General features: G+C 43.3%; 1 protein-coding gene across 1 annotated transcript; it reads left to right on the top strand.

Annotated features, from left to right (window-relative positions):
* Positions 1-597: 597 nt before the first annotated feature.
* On the top strand, positions 598-13534 carry chrm4a (cholinergic receptor, muscarinic 4a). The gene is made up of 6 exons (XM_056595649.1): positions 598-1146; positions 3099-3253; positions 8161-8368; positions 10981-11082; positions 11746-12033; positions 13289-13534. Exons 1-6 carry the CDS (start codon positions 676-678, stop codon positions 13532-13534), a joined length of 1470 nt encoding a protein of 489 aa, XP_056451624.1. The 5' UTR covers positions 598-675.
* The last annotated feature ends 6638 nt before the right edge of the window (positions 13535-20172 follow it).

The following is a 20172-nucleotide window of genomic DNA, read 5'->3' as shown; positions in this document are numbered from 1 at the left end:
GAGGGAATCCGTGTGACCAGTAGACTGAGGAAACGCATGAAACAAACCTGATCTGAGCCGGAGATGGACAGAGCTGCAGACGGTAGGTCCTAATGAGGAAGACTCTGCACAGTGGAGCTGTGTGGAAAGGTCTCACTGGGAGGAGGAGAAGCTTGGCCAGGCCAGAGAGTTCATCTTCATCCAGATGGAGATGAAGGACTAAGTTGAAGATATAGATCGAAAGTGGAATCATTTGAAACATGATCTCTGGCCATGTTTTCAGCTCTTGTGCAATCAACCTGTCCCTCAGGTAAAGATAGAGGACACATTCTTCTCAGAGGTGATACGTTTGACTGATAAACGATGGTGACTCTCAGAAAGGAAACGAGACAACAGAACAGCAGATATAATGACAAGACTCACCGTTTAGCTAATCACAAACCACTTGGAGACCAACTTAAAGCCAAAGAGCGCTGATTGTTTTTAAGTCTAATTCTCTCTCTCTCTCTCTCTCTCTCTCTCTCTCTCTCTCTCTCTACCCCCCCAGGCTCCTCCATCAACCAGACCAACACCCCCTTCACCCCCACCCTGTGCAATGGCTCCTCCTCCTCCAACGACTCCGACTCCTCCGTCTACTGCTCCACCCTGGACGGCGCCGCCGCCGCCGGGGCCAGCGGCCCCTATAAGGCCGTGGAGATGTTCTTCATCGCCGTGGTGACCGGCTCCCTCAGCTTCGTCACGGTGACGGGCAACATCCTGGTGATGCTGTCCATCAAGGTCAACCGCCACCTGCAGACGGTGAACAACTACTTCCTATTCTCGCTGGCGTGCGCCGACCTCATCATCGGGGCGTTCAGCATGAACCTGTACACGGTGTACATGGTGGCGGGCTACTGGCCCCTGGGGCCCGTGGTGTGCGACCTGTGGCTGGCCCTGGACTACGTGGTGAGCAACGCCTCCGTCATGAACCTGCTCATCATCAGCTTCGACCGCTACTTCTGCGTCACCAAGCCGCTCAGCTACCCGTCACGCCGGACCACCAAGATGGCCGGGCTGATGATCGCGGCGGCCTGGATACTCAGCTTCGTGCTCTGGGCGCCCGCCATCCTGTTTTGGCAGTTTATCGTCGGCGAGAGGACGGTACCGTCCGGAGAGTGTTACATACAGGTACTGTTCAGTATATTAACAACGTACATAAAGGTATATAATGTATCACGCTCAGTAAGAGTTCATCATGGGCGAGAAGGCCGTGCCCTCTGGAGAGTGTTACATACAGGTAACAACGTATATCAACAACGTACATTAAGCTATATAAATGTATATTACTGTATCACTGTCAGTATGAGGTCATCGTGGGGGAGAGGACCCTTTATTAATGTATCTAGGTCAGTACTGTTTAAACTGTTATATAGGTATATTAATGTATCACGGTCAGTATGAGTTCATCGTGGGGAAGAGGACGGTGCCCTCTGGAGAGTGTTATACACAGGTTCCCTTTATTAATGTATCTAGTTCAGTACTGTTTAAACTGTTATGTATAAAGGTATATTAATGTATCACGGTCAGTATGAGGTCATTGTGGGGAAGAAGACCGTGCCCTCCGGAGAGTGTTACACACACGTTACCTTTATTAATGTATCTAGGTCAGTACTGTTTAAACTGTTGTATACAGCTATATTAGTGTATCACAGTCAGTATGAGGTCATCGTGGGGAAGAGGAGAGTGTTACATACAGGTAACCTTTATTAATCTACTAGTGTACATTAATGTATCACGGTCAGTATGAGTTTATAGTGAGGGAGAGATTAGTGCCGTCCAGGTAGTCTTTATTAATGTACATTAATGGAGGTATATTAACCACGCTTATTCACGTATATTAATGTAACACGTTTAGTATGAACTGTTTTAACAGTGAGGTCTGGAGAGTCATGTTAAGTTCAGCATGAGTTATATACAGGTAATGTTAATCAATGTATCTTAATGTGTATTCATCTATATAAATGTATTACAATGTATATTATTGTATCACGTTCAATACTGTTTCAACAGTTATGCACAGGTAACGTATATTAACATATATCAATGGGTATTAATATATCAAGTTCAGTATGTATTAGAAAGTCCAATTTAGACTTTATCTTGCCATCTGTTAGCAAGAACTTGGTAAGCCAACGTTCAATATGTGTTGTATTGGCAAGCAGACCAAAAGGTTCCAACTGTATTTATAAAGGTAAAAAAACAAACTAGTCTTTTAAAATCCATTCCTGAACATTGCTATTCATGGAGAGAGGAATTTGTGAGTCGCCTTTCTTTAAATCCATTTTCTGTATTTGATGAATTCATATGCAATTTAAAAGCAGTGATAACAAAGCACAAAATATCTCTCATAACAGACAAAAGAAAACTTAAAAATTGACGTCTTTAGCCAAGCAAATTCTTGTTTCTGTAAGGTGTATTCATTCCTTATTATTGAGCGTTACTATAATGAACTGCTCCCATCTTTCACAAACTTTAGTCTTAAATAAAAATCTTTTAGAGCAGCCTTAACATTGATTTGATGAAAAACAAACTCAGTGGCTGTGGTGTCTCTTTTCCTCCAATAAGAGGAGAGAGAGCCTGGGACGACCAATCAACAGACTCACCCAGTCAATCTCACCAATCACCGTCAATCCATTACTAACTGCCGGCAAAGATTACTCTTTAAACTGATCACCTTATCTGTCATATTAGCCTAGAGATGAAGCTAACACGTTATTAGCGATGGAGCTCACACGTTATTAGCGATGAAGCTAACACGATATTAGCGGTAAAGCTTACAAGTTATTAGTGATGGAGCTAACACGCTATTAGTGATGAAGCTAACACGTTATTAGCGGTAAAGCTTACAAGTTATTAGTGATGGAGCTAACATGCTATTAGTGATGGAGCTAACACGCTATTAGTGATGAAGCGAACACGCTATTAGCAGTGAACTATTATCAGTGGAAGACGCTGACCGAATGGAAAGACATCAGCTGAACATTCACCAAAGTTTGGTTCCTCATGGTTCTTGGTTCTCATTAGAACATGGTTCGACCTCATTAACATGTCATCCTCACTTCCTGTTTGTCTCTGCTCAGTTCCTGTCGAACCCGGCGGTGACATTCGGCACGGCGATCGCAGCCTTCTACCTGCCAGTCATCATCATGACCGTCCTGTACATCCACATCTCCCTGGCCTCCCGCAGCAGGGTGTCCAAACACAAGCCCGACAAGAAGGACAAGAAAGGCATCAAGTACGGACCGTTTACCTCCTTTACGCTAAGGTGGAGTCCAGCTTGTGACGCAACGTGTTAAAGTGCTTTTCGGAGTTCCACAAACGGAACCGCATCAGAACCGACGTTAACAAAGAGAACTTAAAGTCTGAATGTAAAGTCTGAACGAAACAAGAAAATAAAGTCTTAAAGTAAAGAGGACGTTAAGAGAATGTTAAGTCTGAATGTAAAGTCTGAAGGAAACATGAACGTAAAGTCTTGACTGTAAAGAAAACATTGAGAGAACGTAAAGGCTGAATGTAAAGTCTGAACGAAACAAGAACAAAAAGTCTGAGTGTAAAGAGAATGTAAAGTCTGAACCTAACAACAACGGAAAGTCTAAAGGCCCATTCACACCCTACGGTAAATACGGATAGGGACCGTTTCGTCCGGTCCCGGAGGTGTTTCGTCCGTCAATGGGTCCGTCGCCTCTGAGCTTACGAATCCAGAGTGCTCCGGGAGAAACGGAGCAATGCCACCGGAAATCGAGGCGGCAGTATAGAGTCAGAAGTCAGACCATTCGCGAAAATAGATAATAGTAGTATAATATCTGATATGTTAGGGTGACCATATTTTGATTTCCAAAAAAGAGGACACTCAGCCCGGCCACGAGATAGCCTACTTAAATGATACTCGCAGTTTACCCAAAGATTCCCTATAATTTTAATATATATATGTATGGATAGAATATTTTGTTATATTACAAAATAATATCTCTCAAAGACAGAAATTCAGATAGGCTTCATAGAGGTTATTGAACTTTCTTTATTATGCCTCAATTGTAAAAATAAATAAATATATATATATATAAATGTAAAATAAATGTAAAATCTCTGGAATAAAATAATGATAGAAATAATGTCTCTTCTTTGTTAGAAAAATGAACTAGTAAAATAATAGCTCTCTTTCAAATCTTAGTGGACAAATAAATAAATAAATAATATGAAATAATGTTCTAAATGATACCTCTTCTGCATTAGAAAATCCAACTTTAACAATATATTTCTCACTAAATGTTCAGTGTAATGTAAAATAATAAAAAGTACCCTCACAAGATATTACTTACAAAAAACAAATATATTATTAACAAAAAACATATGGATATTAACAAAATAGATATTAACAAAAAACAAAATCTTTAGTTATCTTCTTCATCCTCCTTGTCTACCCATCCATATTTTGCAGTAGAGCTGATCTTTCCCAGCAGTTTTCGGTTGCTCAACATGTAAGCATGAAAGTCTTTGCAAGAATATTCCTTCAAATTGTATTTCACAAATAGAATCCCTTTCAGTGATGCAACAGAGAGCTGGTTCCTCTCCTTTGTCCACTGGCACTGCATCAGTGAGAAAACCCTCTCAACATTTGCATTGTGAGAGGGAAGTGCAAAGACAAACTGCAATCTTCAGTAGTTCTGAGTAACATGCAATGCTTTTGGCCTTCTCAAAATATTTGGTCCATTTCTGGTGCACCTGCAGGCCAATGAACTCCTCATCACTGTTGCACCTTTCTGTGAATTTCTTCAGATTGGTGACCTGGTCAAAACACTTGACATCATCAATTGGCACCCCCTTCTCTCCAAGGTACTTGTTGCAGGCCTCCACATCATTCCAATCTGGTGGCTCACTAAGATCCATCCACATAAATGTCGAGAACTCTTCCATGGGAGTCATCCACTTCTCCAGATACTCCAGACATGCACTGTACAGGCCCTGCACATCAGCACAGAACTGGTCACAGCCCTTACCAAGTCCGTCTCTGCGCTTTTCTGCCAGTAGTCCCTTAACTTTAAGGGACATGAAGCTCTTGCTCTTGCGTTCAAGAAGAATGGTGTGGACGCTGTTCAGTATTTTCTTCACCTCCATAATGGAGTTGTTCTCCTTTTCCATGGCTTGAATGTGGGTGTGGAAGACGGACATGAATGAGTGCATGTGCCAGAGGTAGATCTCACTGAAGTCGTTTTCGAAAAACTTCTTTATCACTATGGGAGGCTTTTCTTGAGACAGAAAGAATGCTTTTAAAGCTGGAAACATCTGTATCATCCTCTCAATGCCTGGGAACAATGACAGCCACCTTGTTTTGCTGTGAGAAAGCATCCTTCTGTACTCGATGTCAACAAAATCACAGTACTGCTTCAGATTCTCAGTGCGCACAGTGTAAATGTGGAAGTACTGGTAGATTTTGAACATGATATTCTCAAGGTCAACATCTATTGTGTCTGCCCCATGATGAACACAATTATTCAATATGTGTGCTAGGAAACCCACACCGATCAGAGTATTTTTCTGCAGCAACGTCTTCAAATTTGCAAACACATTATTTCCCTCTTCATTTCGTCGGATTCCTCCAAAATTTGTGTTGCAGTTGTCGCCAGTAAATGCAATGCATTTTTCAGACAAATTGTTTTTTGCCAGTGTTTCAGTGAGGTATTTTGCAATGGTTTTTGCTGTCTCATTAGGTGTGTCTTTAACCTCAATTAATTTTGTTTGCACACCACCTTTCTTCCAGTCAAAGTACTGGATTATGATTGGGAATATTTTCACTGCTCCGTGGTTACTCCCGTCTGTAGAGACACCACAGTACTGGATTTCTTTGAGTGCTTCAAGTGCAACTTCAACCGAGTGGGGCGCTATAACACCGTTCACAATGGCTTCGGTCTTAGTGCGGGCACTACTTAACTTCTTGGCAGTGTCAGAGTCTGGAAATGTCGTTTTTAACAAGACACTAGTGCAATCCATAGACCTGTAGCTGTGGTGGTGTTTAACAGTATGAAATGCCAACGCACCCTCCGCTGCATTTACAGCATCCTCTGTTTTTCCAGGTTTCACAAAGAATTCAGTCAACTTTGCTGAACTACTCTCACATCGCACTGCCTTTTTATGCTTCTCTGTGTCCATATGAGCTGTGAGGTCCCCGGCACCTTTATTGGACACGGACACATATGTACAAGCTTTGCACACGGTGCACTCAGCCTCCCATATGTCCCGACCGGGTCGGTAAACTGGGAATTTTTTTCGCAGTTCATCTGTGAATGTGCATTTGCGCTTTGGCATCTTGAACCCTTCAGCTGCACCGCCGGTGTCTGCTGCTTTTCTTCTGTTTTGGAAATCCGCCCACAGTAAGGTGACCAGATTTCTGAAATGAAAATCTGGGACATTTTCAATGCGGCGGTGAAAAAACATTAAATATTAACATTATGAAATAAAAAATGGTAGTAGAAAGTACTTTTTCATGTATTTTAACCAGCTTTTATTACACAAAAGGACCTGGTTAATAAATCAAAATATCAGCACCCACAAATATCATGCATTAGTAGCGCACAGCAGTGTCAAAAACACAAATGTAGAATACTTTAGAAAAAACATCTCTCTTCCAAAGTTAAGTGCCATGTGCAAAGACAGGTGCCAGACCAGTAGCTAGTAAATATCATTCAAGATGTAATTAATAATAATTACCAAGTCATAACATATGAGTATATTAATATTATACATGACTCAGGGCATCAGCTAATCAGATGGTCTGCATTTATAACTACTACAGTCATTAGTTACCCACACAGCCCGACACAAAATAAAGAAGTTAGCCTAACACACACAACTATCAACCATTGATTATTATTATTTTTAACAGAGTCTCATGTTCCTATGCCTACAGGAAAATCACATGTTACCAAAGCAGTCTTCCACCTCCCCCTCTTCCAAAACAGGGCCACATACAATGTCATCACCTGGTAATCTCATGCTAACGTTAACGTTACAGCGTCACTAATGACAGATATGAAAACATTGTCATAATGTTAACGTCCACTGACTTTTATAACGTTACGTTAGGTCTTCAATTCAGACCTAACGTCCAAGTCTACTGCCAATTCACACAAAATAAATAAGTTCATATACACAACATACCATTTATGACCGCTGGTCTTCTTTTCTTTCCTTTTTGCCGCCTCTAGATTGTTGTTGTTGACGCTGGCGCGTCTGGTCGTACGTCCTGATTAACGTCTGTACGTCATACGATGTCTTCTCTGGCGATGCGTTAAATGGCTACTGTAATAACGCTAACTCACAATGACAACCGGGGGAGGGGGGGCACACACATATACACACATATACACGCACAGAAGGAAAACCGGACATTATCATCAATTAATAAAAAAAAAACGGACGCCCCGGACGGGACGTAAAAAGTGGACATGTCCGGGGGAAAAGAGGACGTTTGGTCAGCCTATGATATGTATATATATTGTATTTAACATTTTATACTTATATTATACTATATACCTGACCTTTTTATTTCATTGTTCCCCTGCTTTGGCAATAAGTTGTAACTGGTCATTTAACATCATTTTAGGAGATAATCTGCGGGTTGGTGCGGGGTGTCACATGCCACCGCACACTTTTTGCACTTTTCTTTGCAGATTTCGGGTGACACAAAGCAAAATCATCTCTACAGATGTCATGTTTGCGATTGTCGATGCCTTTAATTTGTGAAATAACAGTCACTGCCCTCTAGAGGATTTATTGCGTAACATCCATAACAACGCTGAAACCAGACGGAGGTATGAAGGGTAGTCCCGGAGGCAACGTTTGGGGCGGACGGACGAATTTCGTCCGGATCCGGAGGCATGAATCGGCCTTTAAAGTAAAGAGAGCATTAAGAGAACGTCAAGTCTGAAGGAAACAAGAATGTAAAGTCTGAGTGTAAAGAGAACTTAAAGGCTGAACGTCAAGTCTAAACGTGAAGAAAACGTAAAGGCTGGATCTCAGCAGATGCCACTTATTCTCACTATCACAAACCAAGTCAGAGTAGGCCACCACCATGTGGATATGTTCTGATCATTTATAAACACACATTTTAACTTTCACTCAATTAACTTTCACTCAATTCCCCAGAACCCCGAGTCTGTTGAAGAGTCACCTGTTGAAGCAGAACAACAACAACGACGCCACTCCCCAACCCAGCCCCCTGCCCATCAACAAACCCGGCCTGGAGCCCGACTCCACCGGGGGTGCCGGGGAGCTGAAGAACGGCAAGATCGAGGAACCGAACCCAGCGGAACCAGCTCCACCGTTAGCCCAGCCAAGCCCCGCCCCTACACAGGTGAGGTACACCTCCAGCCCAGCCCCGCCCCTACACAGGTGAGGTACACCTCTAGTCCAGCCCCGCCCCCACACAGGTGAGGTACACCTCTACCCCAGCCCCCACACAGGTGAGGTAAACCTCTAGCCCAGCCCTCACACAGGTGAGTAGAGCTGGGACGACTAGTCGACATAATCGACTTCAAAAATTCGTCAACATGAATAATTTGCGTCGACGCGTCGCCTCAACCCCCTCTCTCACTCCAGTCGTGGCGGTAAATATGCACCAGAACGCTAGTCGCGAATCGTTTAAATTCATAACAATGGTGGCGGCAAGCAGTAGCGGGAGCACAGAGGCTGGTGGTATAAAACTCGGCCAAAAGCCGAGCTCCTAGGGTTTGTTTACCAGCGTTGCTATGGTGACCGGTCTTGCGTGTTCCAACGGTTTATTAGGTATCTAATAAGCTGTCAAATCACTTCATTCACTTCTTCTTCCGTGGTCATTACAATATTATGAATAGACTTTGTCGGGTTCGGATTTTATACTCAGGTGAAAAGAGAACTTTTGTCATGTTATGTAGTTCTAGTCTAGCTGTTGACTGTCGAAATTCCACGATCTAGCAACCAGTTCTAAGTAGTAAGAGAACTTTTGTCATGTTATGTAGTTCTAGTCTAGCTGTTGACTGTCGAAATTCCACGATCTATCAACAAGTTCTAAGTAGTAAACACACACTACAAGTTGACAATTTAAATTACATAAATCCTTTTCGAAGTTGGGTCTCTGAGGTGGCAGTGCATTATTTTTCAGTTTGCACAATGAGAGAGGGAGGAAGGAGTAGAACAGTATTTTTATATTTGGTATATTCCTCCTGATTGACTTATTTTGTTCATTTGTTAGATACTACATATGGCATCAAAATGCATTATTTTGCATTTTGCACAATTTAAGTGCCGTGTTTGTTATTGCACAAAAAAGTGGCATGTTAAAGAAATGTTTAATGAATGTTGATATTTTAACAACAAATGTTTTGATATCCATATTGTGTGAAAAGTTACATTGATGAAGTAATCTGAAATAATCGGTAATTGAAAAAATAATCGTTAGATTAATCGTAAAATTAGTCGTTAGATTAGTCGACTAATCGAAAAAATAATCGCTAGATTAATCGTTTGAAAAATAATCGTTTGGGACAGCTCTAGAGGTGAGATACACCCCTAACCCAACCCTGCCCCCACACAGGTGAGCTCCACCCTAACCCCGCCCCAAAACAGGTTAGCTCCACCCTAACCCAACCCCGCACAGGTGAGCGCCACCCTAACCCCGCCCCCACACAGGTGAGCGCCACCCTAACCCCGCCCCCACACAGGTGAGCCCACCCTAACGCCGCCCCCCCACAGGTGAGCTCCACCCTAACCCTGCCCCCACACAGGTGAGCGCCACCCTAACCCAGCCCCCACACAGATGAGCTCCACCCTAACCCAACCCCCACACAGATGAGCTCCACCCTAACCCAACCCCCACACAGATGAGCTCCACCCTAACCCAACCCCCACACAGTTGAGCTCCACCCTAACCCAACCCCGCCCCCACACAGGTGAGCTCCACCCTAACCCAACCCCGCCCCCACACAGGTGAGCTCCACCCTAACCCACCAACACCTTAACGGCAGCCCTGCCTAGCCCAGCTGACCTCCACCCTAACCACCACCCTAACCCGTCGGTTGTATATCGTCTGTACTCAGAGTCAATTCTATCTTCTGACCCCACGAGGGGAAGTTTGGTTGGCCAGGTATTAGAAACAGATTCAATCCATCATGAATACAACATGAAAGACAACGAACCAGACAGGATACAGGATACAGCCGTACAGTACGGTAAACTGTACCGTCTGGAGAAGGAGAACAAAGACAAAAGACGCATATGCCTGATTGCAGAACGGCTGAGTGCAATCATGTGGCAGATCCTCCCCCCTGATTGCAGCGTAAACAAAAGACTGTGGATTGATTCGACCTCTGAGGTGGAACGCTATCGTCTCTCAGAAGGTAGAAGGTAAAACAGACCCCCATCTCTTCTGCTCTGGCTCAGCTAAATGCAACGCAGGCTACTCAAAGACCAGGGGAAATGGCAAAGGCAGTAAAGGAACAAACGCTGGGGACTCTCTGAGGCCGGCCGATATGTGTACAGATGTCCTTGGTAAACAGCCTGTCCTCAGTGATTTGGTCCCCAGTCGACGCTGAAAACTGGGTTAGAAAAATAATAATAATTAAATAGATTAACTTCTTAGTTAGCTTACGTAAATGCTGAACTTGGTAATGCTGTAAATCCTTGGTGTTAGTGGTTGTATAATTGCAATAGTTGTATGATCTGTAACAAGTCAAAGGTACTGGTTTATACGGACTCCTGGTTGGAGACCAAACATGTTCACCCACAGTAATTAATGCCCAAAACTATTTCCAATTACTTGGTTTCAGTAGTTTTAATAAATGTATGATCCGTTACAAGTCAAAGGTACTGGTTTTAACGGTCTTCTCGTTGGAGACCAAACCGATCCACACAACAGTAATGTATGCGCAAACTATTTCCATCGTTTGAAGTGAACTCATGTGCTCCTCATGTGCTCCTCATGTGCTCCAGGAGGAGAAGGAGAGCAGCAATGACTCATCCACCGCCTTCATCGCACCTCCGGAGCCCGGAGAGCCCCCCCGTGACGGGCCCCCCAGCGAGGGAGGGGCCTCTGTAGAGGTATACTTTATAAATAAATCCCTGGATTACCATCGTTCACCATTCCTCACATCCTGCAGTCTCTCGTGCTATCGTGCACTGTAGCTCCGACCGGCGAAGGCCAAAGGTGGCTGCGGTCGATGTGTATAACCTCCTCCGGCTTCTGAGGACAAGGCTCCGCACTATGGGCGACCGTGCCTTCTGCTCAGCGGCCCCCGGTCTATGGAACGCTCTCCCTGACCAGCGTAGGGCCCCAGACTCGGGATACTTAGAAAAAAGGCCTGAAAACCCATATCTTCAGGAAAGCCTTTGGCTAAACTGCTATTTCACATGTTTTTCTCTGTTTTCTTTTATGATAGTTTTAAAGTCTTTAATGTTGTTTTCATCCTTTTTCATCTGCATTGTAGCGCTTTGAGGTCATTGAGTTGATCTAAAGTTCGTTTTAAATAAAATATATTATTATTGTCCTTTTTTGTGTGTTCTCACATGCCGCCAGACAGACAAAATGGAGGACGGACGTGTTCTCGCGCCCTTACTACATACGTTCTTAAAGATGGCTACTCCCCCTAGGGAGAGTGTAGTTCACAGCGTCAACTGCCCTTAAAGATACAAGATATAAGATAGGAATACAATAAGTGTGTACATAAAGTGCCGTTAACGACGCTCCATCCCTTCCAGACCTCCGCGGCCCCGCCCCCGGCCCCGCCCCCCACCGCCCTGGCCCCGCCCACCACCAGCGCGGTGGGGGCCCGCATGAACCCCTCGTCTAAGTGGTCCAAGATCAAGATCGTGACCAAGCAGGCCGGGGACGAGTGCATCACGGCCATCGAGATAGTGCCCCCGGTGGAGGGCGGGGGGAAGCACTCCATCGCCATCAACCGCCCCCGCACCGTCGCACGCAAGTTCGCCAGCATCGCTCGCAGCCAGGTGAAGAGGAAGAGGCAGATGGCCGCCCGCGAGAAGAAGGTGAGGGCGGTCAAACACCGGGGAGTAATGAGGGGTGAGGGGCGGCTGGAACTGGTTTAGGTTTTAGCATACGCCGCATAGATTAATTCAAACTGATTTACACAAATACTTGATGTAATACTTAAATGCTTACACAATCTTTTTTTTAACTGTTCATTGAGTTTGACTTAAGGGTTAAACATAAAGCTTCTTTGTAAGCAACTCATCGCTGGTTTCCCTAACGCTCCCGCTAGCTGACCAAAACCATTATTAACTGTTAATTAACTGTTAATTAACTGTTACTCAACTCTTTCCTTGACATCCCCACTAACTACTAGCTAACTTCATTAACATTAACTTAAGGGTATCTTAGCGTGGCCTCTCCTTCGTGGTTTCCTAGGTGACCAAGACCATCTTTAACTGTTACTTAAGGGTTTAATTAAGTCTCTTAATGTCTCCTAGGTGACCAGGACCATCTTTAACTGTTACTTAAGGGTTTAATTAAGTCTCTTAATGTCTCCTAGGTGACCAAGACCATCTTTAACTGCTACTCAAAGGGTCATTCCGGTGTAAAGGTAGATTGACGAACACAGAGATTGTGACATCCGTCAGCAACACGCAAACTCTGTGTTCGCCAATCTACTTATCGAGTCTTAAAAACAAAATGGCGTCGACGGGTGATCTACTGATGGTATTGTGTGTATAAAATGTATATTTTAATAAATAATCAGTACACTTACAAAGTTCTTAATGCCTCATATGTTAGACCCTTATTATACTACCAAAGAAGTGTCGGGCTACTTTTAGTATTTTAAGTGGTTTAAAATAGCGATTTAGTTTTTACCATAACCAGTGCCCCCAATGTTCCAAGTTTATAGCGTTTTGGTAGAATCGGCTAAAAACAGCCAACTGAAGAAAGCGTCTATATGCGGTTTTTGTGCTCCAAAACGAACGTTTCGACTCGTTATCATACAAAACATATCCCAAATCCCAAAAATTTTACATCGGAATTACCCTTTAAGGGTTTAATTAAGGGTATCTTAACGGAGCCCCTCCACCCAGTCTCCTAGGTGACCAAGACCATCTTTAACTGACTTAATTAACTGTTACTCAAGGGTATCTTAGCATAGCCTCTCCTTCGTGGTTTCCCAGGTGACCAAGACTATCTTTAACCGTTACTTAAGGATTTAATTAAGTCTCTTAACGTGTCCTAGGTGACCAGGACCATCTTTAACTGTTACTTAAGGATTTAATTAAGTCTCTCAACGTCTCCTAGGTGACCAAGACTATCTTCGCCATCCTGCTGGCCTTCATCCTGACGTGGACGCCGTACAACGTGATGGTGCTGATCTCCACCTTCTGCCAGTCCTGCGTCCCGGACACTGCCTGGGCCATCGGCTACTGGCTCTGCTACGTCAACTCCACCATCAACCCCGCCTGCTACGCCCTATGCAACGCCACCTTCAAGAAGACCTTCAAGAACCTCCTGCTGTGCCAGTACAAGAACATTGGCACCCGATGAGCAGGAGGCATCGAGGAGGGTGGAGTGCAGAGCCACCGATGGGTGGTGGAGGGGTGGAGATGATGAAAAGGGGGGAATGGTCCTGGTCGAAAGAGGCTATGTATGTGGCCTCTCTGTAAAGTGTTCCACTAATCACTTGTTTCCTTGACTTTGCCCGCAAGGAGACCCAAACCATTGTTAACTGTTAATTGACTTAAGTTGACTGGACTTAAGTTACTCAAGGTTAACTTAATGCAGCCTCTCTGTTAAGTGTTCCACTAATCACTAGTTTCCTAGACTTTGCCCGCGAGTTGAAAGTCGCAGATTTCACCGCTGGGAGACCTCCACAAGGGGGTGGGGGGGGTGGTCTCTGGTTCACAGAGGAACAACCGCAACATCAACCAGCTCTTCACCGGACAAGATGGAGACTGACGGACTGCCAATATGTCTTGTATATACGCTATTAGTTTGTGGGAAACGTTGTTACAGCACTTCAGCCCTTGGTTTCTGGATTTGCCAGAATCCACGCAAATAACAAGACCCTACTAGTGTAAGAGAACCCCTAAAGTGTGAGGGTCTTAAACACATGAAAAGCAAGACCCTTAAAGTGTAAAGGTCTTAACACATAAATAACAAGACCCTTATAGTGTAAGGGAACCCTTAAAATGTAAGGGTCTTAAGCACATAAACAACAAGACCCTTAAAGTGTAAAGTTCTTAAACACATTAATAACAAGACCCTTAAAGTGTAAGGGAACCCGCTGTTTGACCTCGTACTCAAACCCTGAGGTTTAAAATAACATGTGTCTTCGAAGAAGGAAGGGGGGAGTGTTATCCCCGTGGTAACAAACCACGGCGCAAACAAAGGCAACATACACCTCGGCGACCGCCGTCGCGTTCAGTTTTTAGAACGAGGGACGCTACGTGTGAAATGCGCCACACGTCATTAAGTTCTACCAAAAGTGTTGCAGCCGCGGACATCATCATCATCATCCTCGTCTATCTCTGCCCAGACGGAGCTCCCCCCGCCCCACTCACTTCCTCCTCCACATCCTGGTGAATCCCAAGAGGAGGAGGAGACCGCCGCCTGTGTTCAGCAGAGGGTAACGCTCCCAAACTTGATGCAAGAGACACAGGATGCAACTCAGGTTTATAAAGGACACTCTTATTTTGGTAACGGTGACAAAATAGCACTGTTGTTAATTAAGACCACGTTTCAAAGATTTGGGGATAACTAATACTGTACTATACTACTATAACTAATAATGATACTTCAACAAACACCCTCAATAACCTACATATGTAGTAGTGGATAACGTACAACCTGGTAGTGACTAGTACCCCTAACCCGACCAAAGAACAATATTCATAGTTAATTTATTCTCTTGTTAGAGGTTGCTGTGCTGTAGTGATGTTTTGCTCACATGTACCTCGTTACTCTTGAACCACACGGTGTGTATATAGTTTGTACATTTCTTGAAAATAACATGAATACAGAGGAAATAATCTAAACATTCATTGAGAGTGGAGGAAGAACAAGCATAAAGGAGGGAGAGATCTGGATTCTGGATTGGAGGATATTTGAACTGGGGAAGAACGTGTAGACAAATAGAAAGACGCAAAGAATATATGTACTCCAAATATCAACTCTGTTTGGAACAAGAGAAAAGTAAACATTTTATCATTCTACAGACAGGGAACTGAGAAAGCCTTTGTAGAATTAGGGTGAGCTCATGTTTGGATACAAAGACGGATCCAAAGGAATATTTGAACACTCGAACCAGGACAGACTCGGAGTACGTTTAACAGCCGGAGAACTGACGACTCATTGCAGGGTGTTTCTGAGCTCAACTCAAAGTGCATGTTAACCATTTTCCTTAAGACTCAGTGATCTAGACATGTCCTGCTGTCTAAGCAGCTCAAGCTTAGCGGTTTATTACAACTCACTAGGGAATACAGGAACGGTTTGGATCATGGAAATTAGGATTTTAATAACGCGTCTAACACGTCAGAAATTTGTCATGACGAATCATCCACATGGATCAATTGATCGGCTGTCAAGTGTTTTGTACCATCGACACTAATGAATCCAGAACCACCACCGAAGGATGTGATGCTAACTGAATAGTAGAGCCCTCCATTTTGCCCATCAAATCTCTTCATGCCTGACCAAACTATGGACACCTCTTCCTTTTTCATGTGATGTGGAATGCAAATAATGAAGTTGTACCACTAATCATGGAGTAAGTAGTACTTAATCAAGCCCTCAGACATGTTGGAACCAAACTGTAGCTATGTCGTGCTACACGCCAGCTAAGGGACTTTACCAGGGGTTCTCCAGACAAGAACTCACGGGGGTGGTGGTGGTGGGGGTGTTGAAACTGGTTTATGTTCCAGTTTGTAGACAATGATCCATGACTCTGGTCCACCATGCAGGAGTTCCCTCCCTGAGTGTGTTTGGTGACGGCTGATTTACCCCGTTGACCACTGATTGGTCAACGAGCACCAGGTGTGCCACCTCCCCGGCTCTAAGGTCCAATCAGACTCAGACCAGGTGAGGCTGCTGGGACCAGACACCTCCACACACACTCTCCCACCATCAAACACATATGTAATTCACAGACATCCGTACTCTGATCTCAGTGTAGAATCATCTCTACCACCATAGACATTTGGTCTGGAGATAAACTCCAGAAGAACCGTGGACCTGGCCGGACATCTTCAGTAGGATAACCAATAGGCTCACAGCCGCAATTCCACAGAGGCCTACATTTTAACGCTGTGATAATTTGCCATTCCCCGATCATGGAATTCCACCTGTATCCCAAAAAGTCTCCTGACATCATCTAACATCTAGTCTATCAAATCTAGTCTGTCAAATGGAATCAAGGAAAAACTCATTAAGCACAAACAGACGGCCATGTCTGAGCCGACATGAAACCCTGTACACCACCATGGCCCTCTTCATCATCACCCTCCTCTTCCTCTGTGCTGACCCTATGGCAGGACATGGTCACATGACGCGTTCATAAGCTCCTCCCACCATCTTGGCACCTCCCACCGGGATTCAGGCTGGATCGTCTGAATCCAAAATGGCGTTGGAAACTTGACCGCTATACGTACTGTAAAAACTGTAAAGAAACGTTTTTTGGTTTTATGAACTGTAATTGTGGAATTAATTGGGACACACACGCACACAAACATGCAAACACACATACAACACACGCACACACGCACACACTATTCGTTCAATTGAAATAATATCGGACACACTACTGCTTGTGGTTTTTATTTTGGTTTCTATTTAATTATTTATTGTAGATAATGTACAGGCTTGACCATTCGCGTATATTCTAGACTTTGGGACAGCGTCTAATTAGTAACTGATTTCTATGGATCGTTAACTATTGCCTCATCACTCCTAACCATGTGATATGTACAGAATGATCGGATTACTACAGGATTCATAAATATATAAATATCCAGAAACAGAATCTATACATCATCAATTCGAAAGCTTTCTCCCTCTCTTTCTCTCTCTCTCCATCTCCCCCAAACCTCTGCTCCCTCTCTTTCTCTCTCCCCCAAACCTCCACTCTCTCCCTCTCTCTCTTTCTCTCTCCCCAAAACCTCCCCTCCCTCTCTTTTAATGACTGGAATATGAACATCATTGTGTGTGTGAGGTCACAGCTGTGATATAATACGGAGTCAAACCTTTACAGAGTGAGATTGCCGGTCTTACCAGCGCCTACCCAGTGCCTAAATGATGCGGTCTTGTTCCTCCAAATGATGCGTCATGTTCCTCCAAATGATGTGTTCATGGTCCTCCAAATTATGCGTTCATGTTCCTCCAAATGATGCGTTCATGTTCCTCCAAATGATGCGTCATGTTCCTCCAAATGATGCGTTCATGGTCCTCCAAATGATGCGTTCATGTTCCTCCAAATTATGCGTCATGTTCCTCCAAATGATGCGTTCATGGTCCTCCAAATGATGCGTCATGTTCCTCCAAATGATGCGTTCATGGTCCTCCAAATGATGCGTCATGTTCCTCCAAATGATGCGTTCATGGTCCTCCAAATGATGCGTCATGTTCCTCCAAATGATGCGTCATGTTCCTCCAAATGATGCGTTCATGTTCCTCCAAATGATGCGTTCTGTTCCTTCAAATGATGCGTTCTAGTTCCTTCAAAAGATGCGTTCACGTTCCTTCAAATGATGCATTCAAGTTCCTCCAAATGATGCATTCTTGTTCCTCCAAATGATGCGGTCTTGTTCCTCCAAATGATGCGGTCTTGGTCCTCCAAATGAAACGTTCATGTTCCTCCAAATGATGCGTTCATATTCCTCCAAATGATGCAGTCATGTCCCTAAAAATGATGCGTTCATGTTCCTCCCAATGATGTGTTCTTGACCCTCTAAGGAGGCAGAAATTCTGTAAAAACGAATATTGAACTGATTCTATCCACTTATAGTTGTATTTAATCCAAAAATATGCGGTTAAGATGAAAAGGAACTCGTTTTTATGATTAATGTATTCTTTATTTGTGTAATTATTATTAATAAGTGGGTCTGTTCTAAGTGCTGTTACTTAAGACGCCGGCACCTAAAGATAAATTAATATGCAAATTATACAGTGTGAATAATTATAGGTGTTGTCATTGAGTTTAAACGATCATTAAAGGAGGAGTCGAAATCCCTTCCTGGTACCAATTAGCATTAAGTGTGATTATAACACGGTAAGGAACATACAATTATAGTCACAATTTGTTTGAGAAATCCATCAGCTATCAGTGAGTTAGATGCTTGGTCGAGTATCTGGTTTGAATTGACCGTGCCTGCCTCTATGCGTCAATTAAGATTTGGTAACGGCTCATTTCTGACCAATCAGGGTCCGGTTAACCGATAACGTTCACTCAGCGCACTACGAAGACTACGTTTAGACTTATCAAAGTTGTTTACCTCTATAGGCATGTTTCCCGAACGGAGGAGTCACTGCTTACGTTGTTTGTTCGTAAAAGGCGCTGTCCAAAAAGAACGTGCTGAAAACGATTGCTCAGAGATTAATTTTCCATTTCATGTGCAGTTGAATGACAGCGTTCTAAAAGATATTGCAGTCTTTGCAAATAAAACACTGCTCGAAATCCTTCTAGTAGGCCTAAACATTTAATTAACCATGGGCGAGCATAGCATAGCCTACACTGAGAATGTAAGAAAGAACGTTTCGGGAAACACGTGAGATGTTAAGGTAGAACTTTAAGTAGAGGGTACGAATGACGTAAGGTTAAGGAGGCTTTGGGAAACCGGGCCCAGGGCATTTCTCTGCCCAATAAGGGCTGTCTTCCATGATTGGTCCAGGGAATTCAACACGCCTGTCAATCACAAATTCAACTCTTAAATCTTACCTGCAGCAACTTTTAAATGGCTCGGACTAATTAACTGTTAAATAATATTAATAAACACAAGAATTTCCAGCCAAATAAAATATTTAAAAACTTAAATATAAATAATAATAATAATAATAATAAAAACGTTAATAATAAACAACTTAAAGAACATTCGTCTATGTTTGGATTTGTTCAAATATAATTTTATTTTCTTTGGACAAAAGGGCATCGAAAAACGTAAAATAAATAAATAATAATTTTCTGTTCTGAAAGTAGGTCGTCTGTACTGGTTTGACTCTGAATCATCAAAGCTGTGCCTTCTCTTGTACTTAGTGGTTTTGGACTCTTATTAACTCATAACTCATAATGGAGACGCTCTTTTCGAAGCATTCACGACAGCACATTTAAATATTTAAAGGTGCGTTTCTATAGAAAAATATATAATAACGTGATGACACCAAATGCACCTCTTTGTTCATATGTACTTTTGAAAACTATGATATATTGTTCCAAACTGCACTCATGTTGTGTTTGTAGGATGTATGAACTACTCTTAATCTTTGATGTATGATATTTATTAAGGGTGTGCGACACGCGTGTGATTTGGAATGGAGCCCACATGGAGCCTCAATTAGGTGGACCAATCAGAAGCCAGAACAAGGCTTCAGATGAATACAAATGGACCATGCTTGTATTTAAACGACAATTATGTTTGTTCAACGGAATATTGATCTGTGATTGTAAAATGTCTCTAACATTTATGTTATTTCTGTGTCACCAAAGCTTCAAATTAAATATGACCCAGATACAGTTTTGTAATAACAGGAAGTCAGCTGACCTCGAGAAGATACGATTGTGAAACGCAAACATCTGGAGGGTGATCCACCGAATTAATCAAATCACTGAATTATTTATATAATTATGTAAGGCCATTTATTTACATTTTATTTTTAGTCAATTTTTTGTAAAATTCAGCCCGAATGAGAGGCTTGAATGGCCTACCTGTCTGTCCGTCTACCTACCAGTCTGTCTGCTGCGTGTGTCTTCCACAAGGCTAGCATACCCGTTGCTGGTGTGTTCCTGAATCCTCGGACGCCAGCCTTTTGAGTCGGAAATCTCCCAGCTTCCTTACGGCATTACTCAGAGGCACACCCCCTTTTTTGTCTTCATCTCTCGGAATTCTGAGAGTATACCGAGAGCAGTGATGACGCTCTCAACGAAAATGGCTGTGCACATGAAGAGATACTTTTTCTTGTAGGCTATTTGTACCACG

This window comes from Gadus chalcogrammus, chromosome 7 (assembly GCF_026213295.1).
Source record: "Gadus chalcogrammus isolate NIFS_2021 chromosome 7, NIFS_Gcha_1.0, whole genome shotgun sequence".
NCBI lineage: Eukaryota > Metazoa > Chordata > Actinopteri > Gadiformes > Gadidae > Gadus > Gadus chalcogrammus.
The sequence above is the reverse complement of the archived record's forward strand: the minus strand, read 5'-3'. Positions and strand labels throughout refer to the sequence as shown.

Coding starts and splice junctions, on each gene's coding strand:
- chrm4a (XM_056595649.1), top strand. CDS start 676: ATGTTCTTCATCGCCGTGGTGACCGGCTCCCTCAGCTTCGTCACGGTG. Junction 3,254..8,160: donor AAGGACAAGAAAGGCATCAA/GTACGGACCGTT, acceptor TCAATTCCCCAG/AACCCCGAGTCTGTTGAAGA. Junction 8,369..10,980: donor CAAGCCCCGCCCCTACACAG/GTGAGGTACACC, acceptor CATGTGCTCCAG/GAGGAGAAGGAGAGCAGCAA.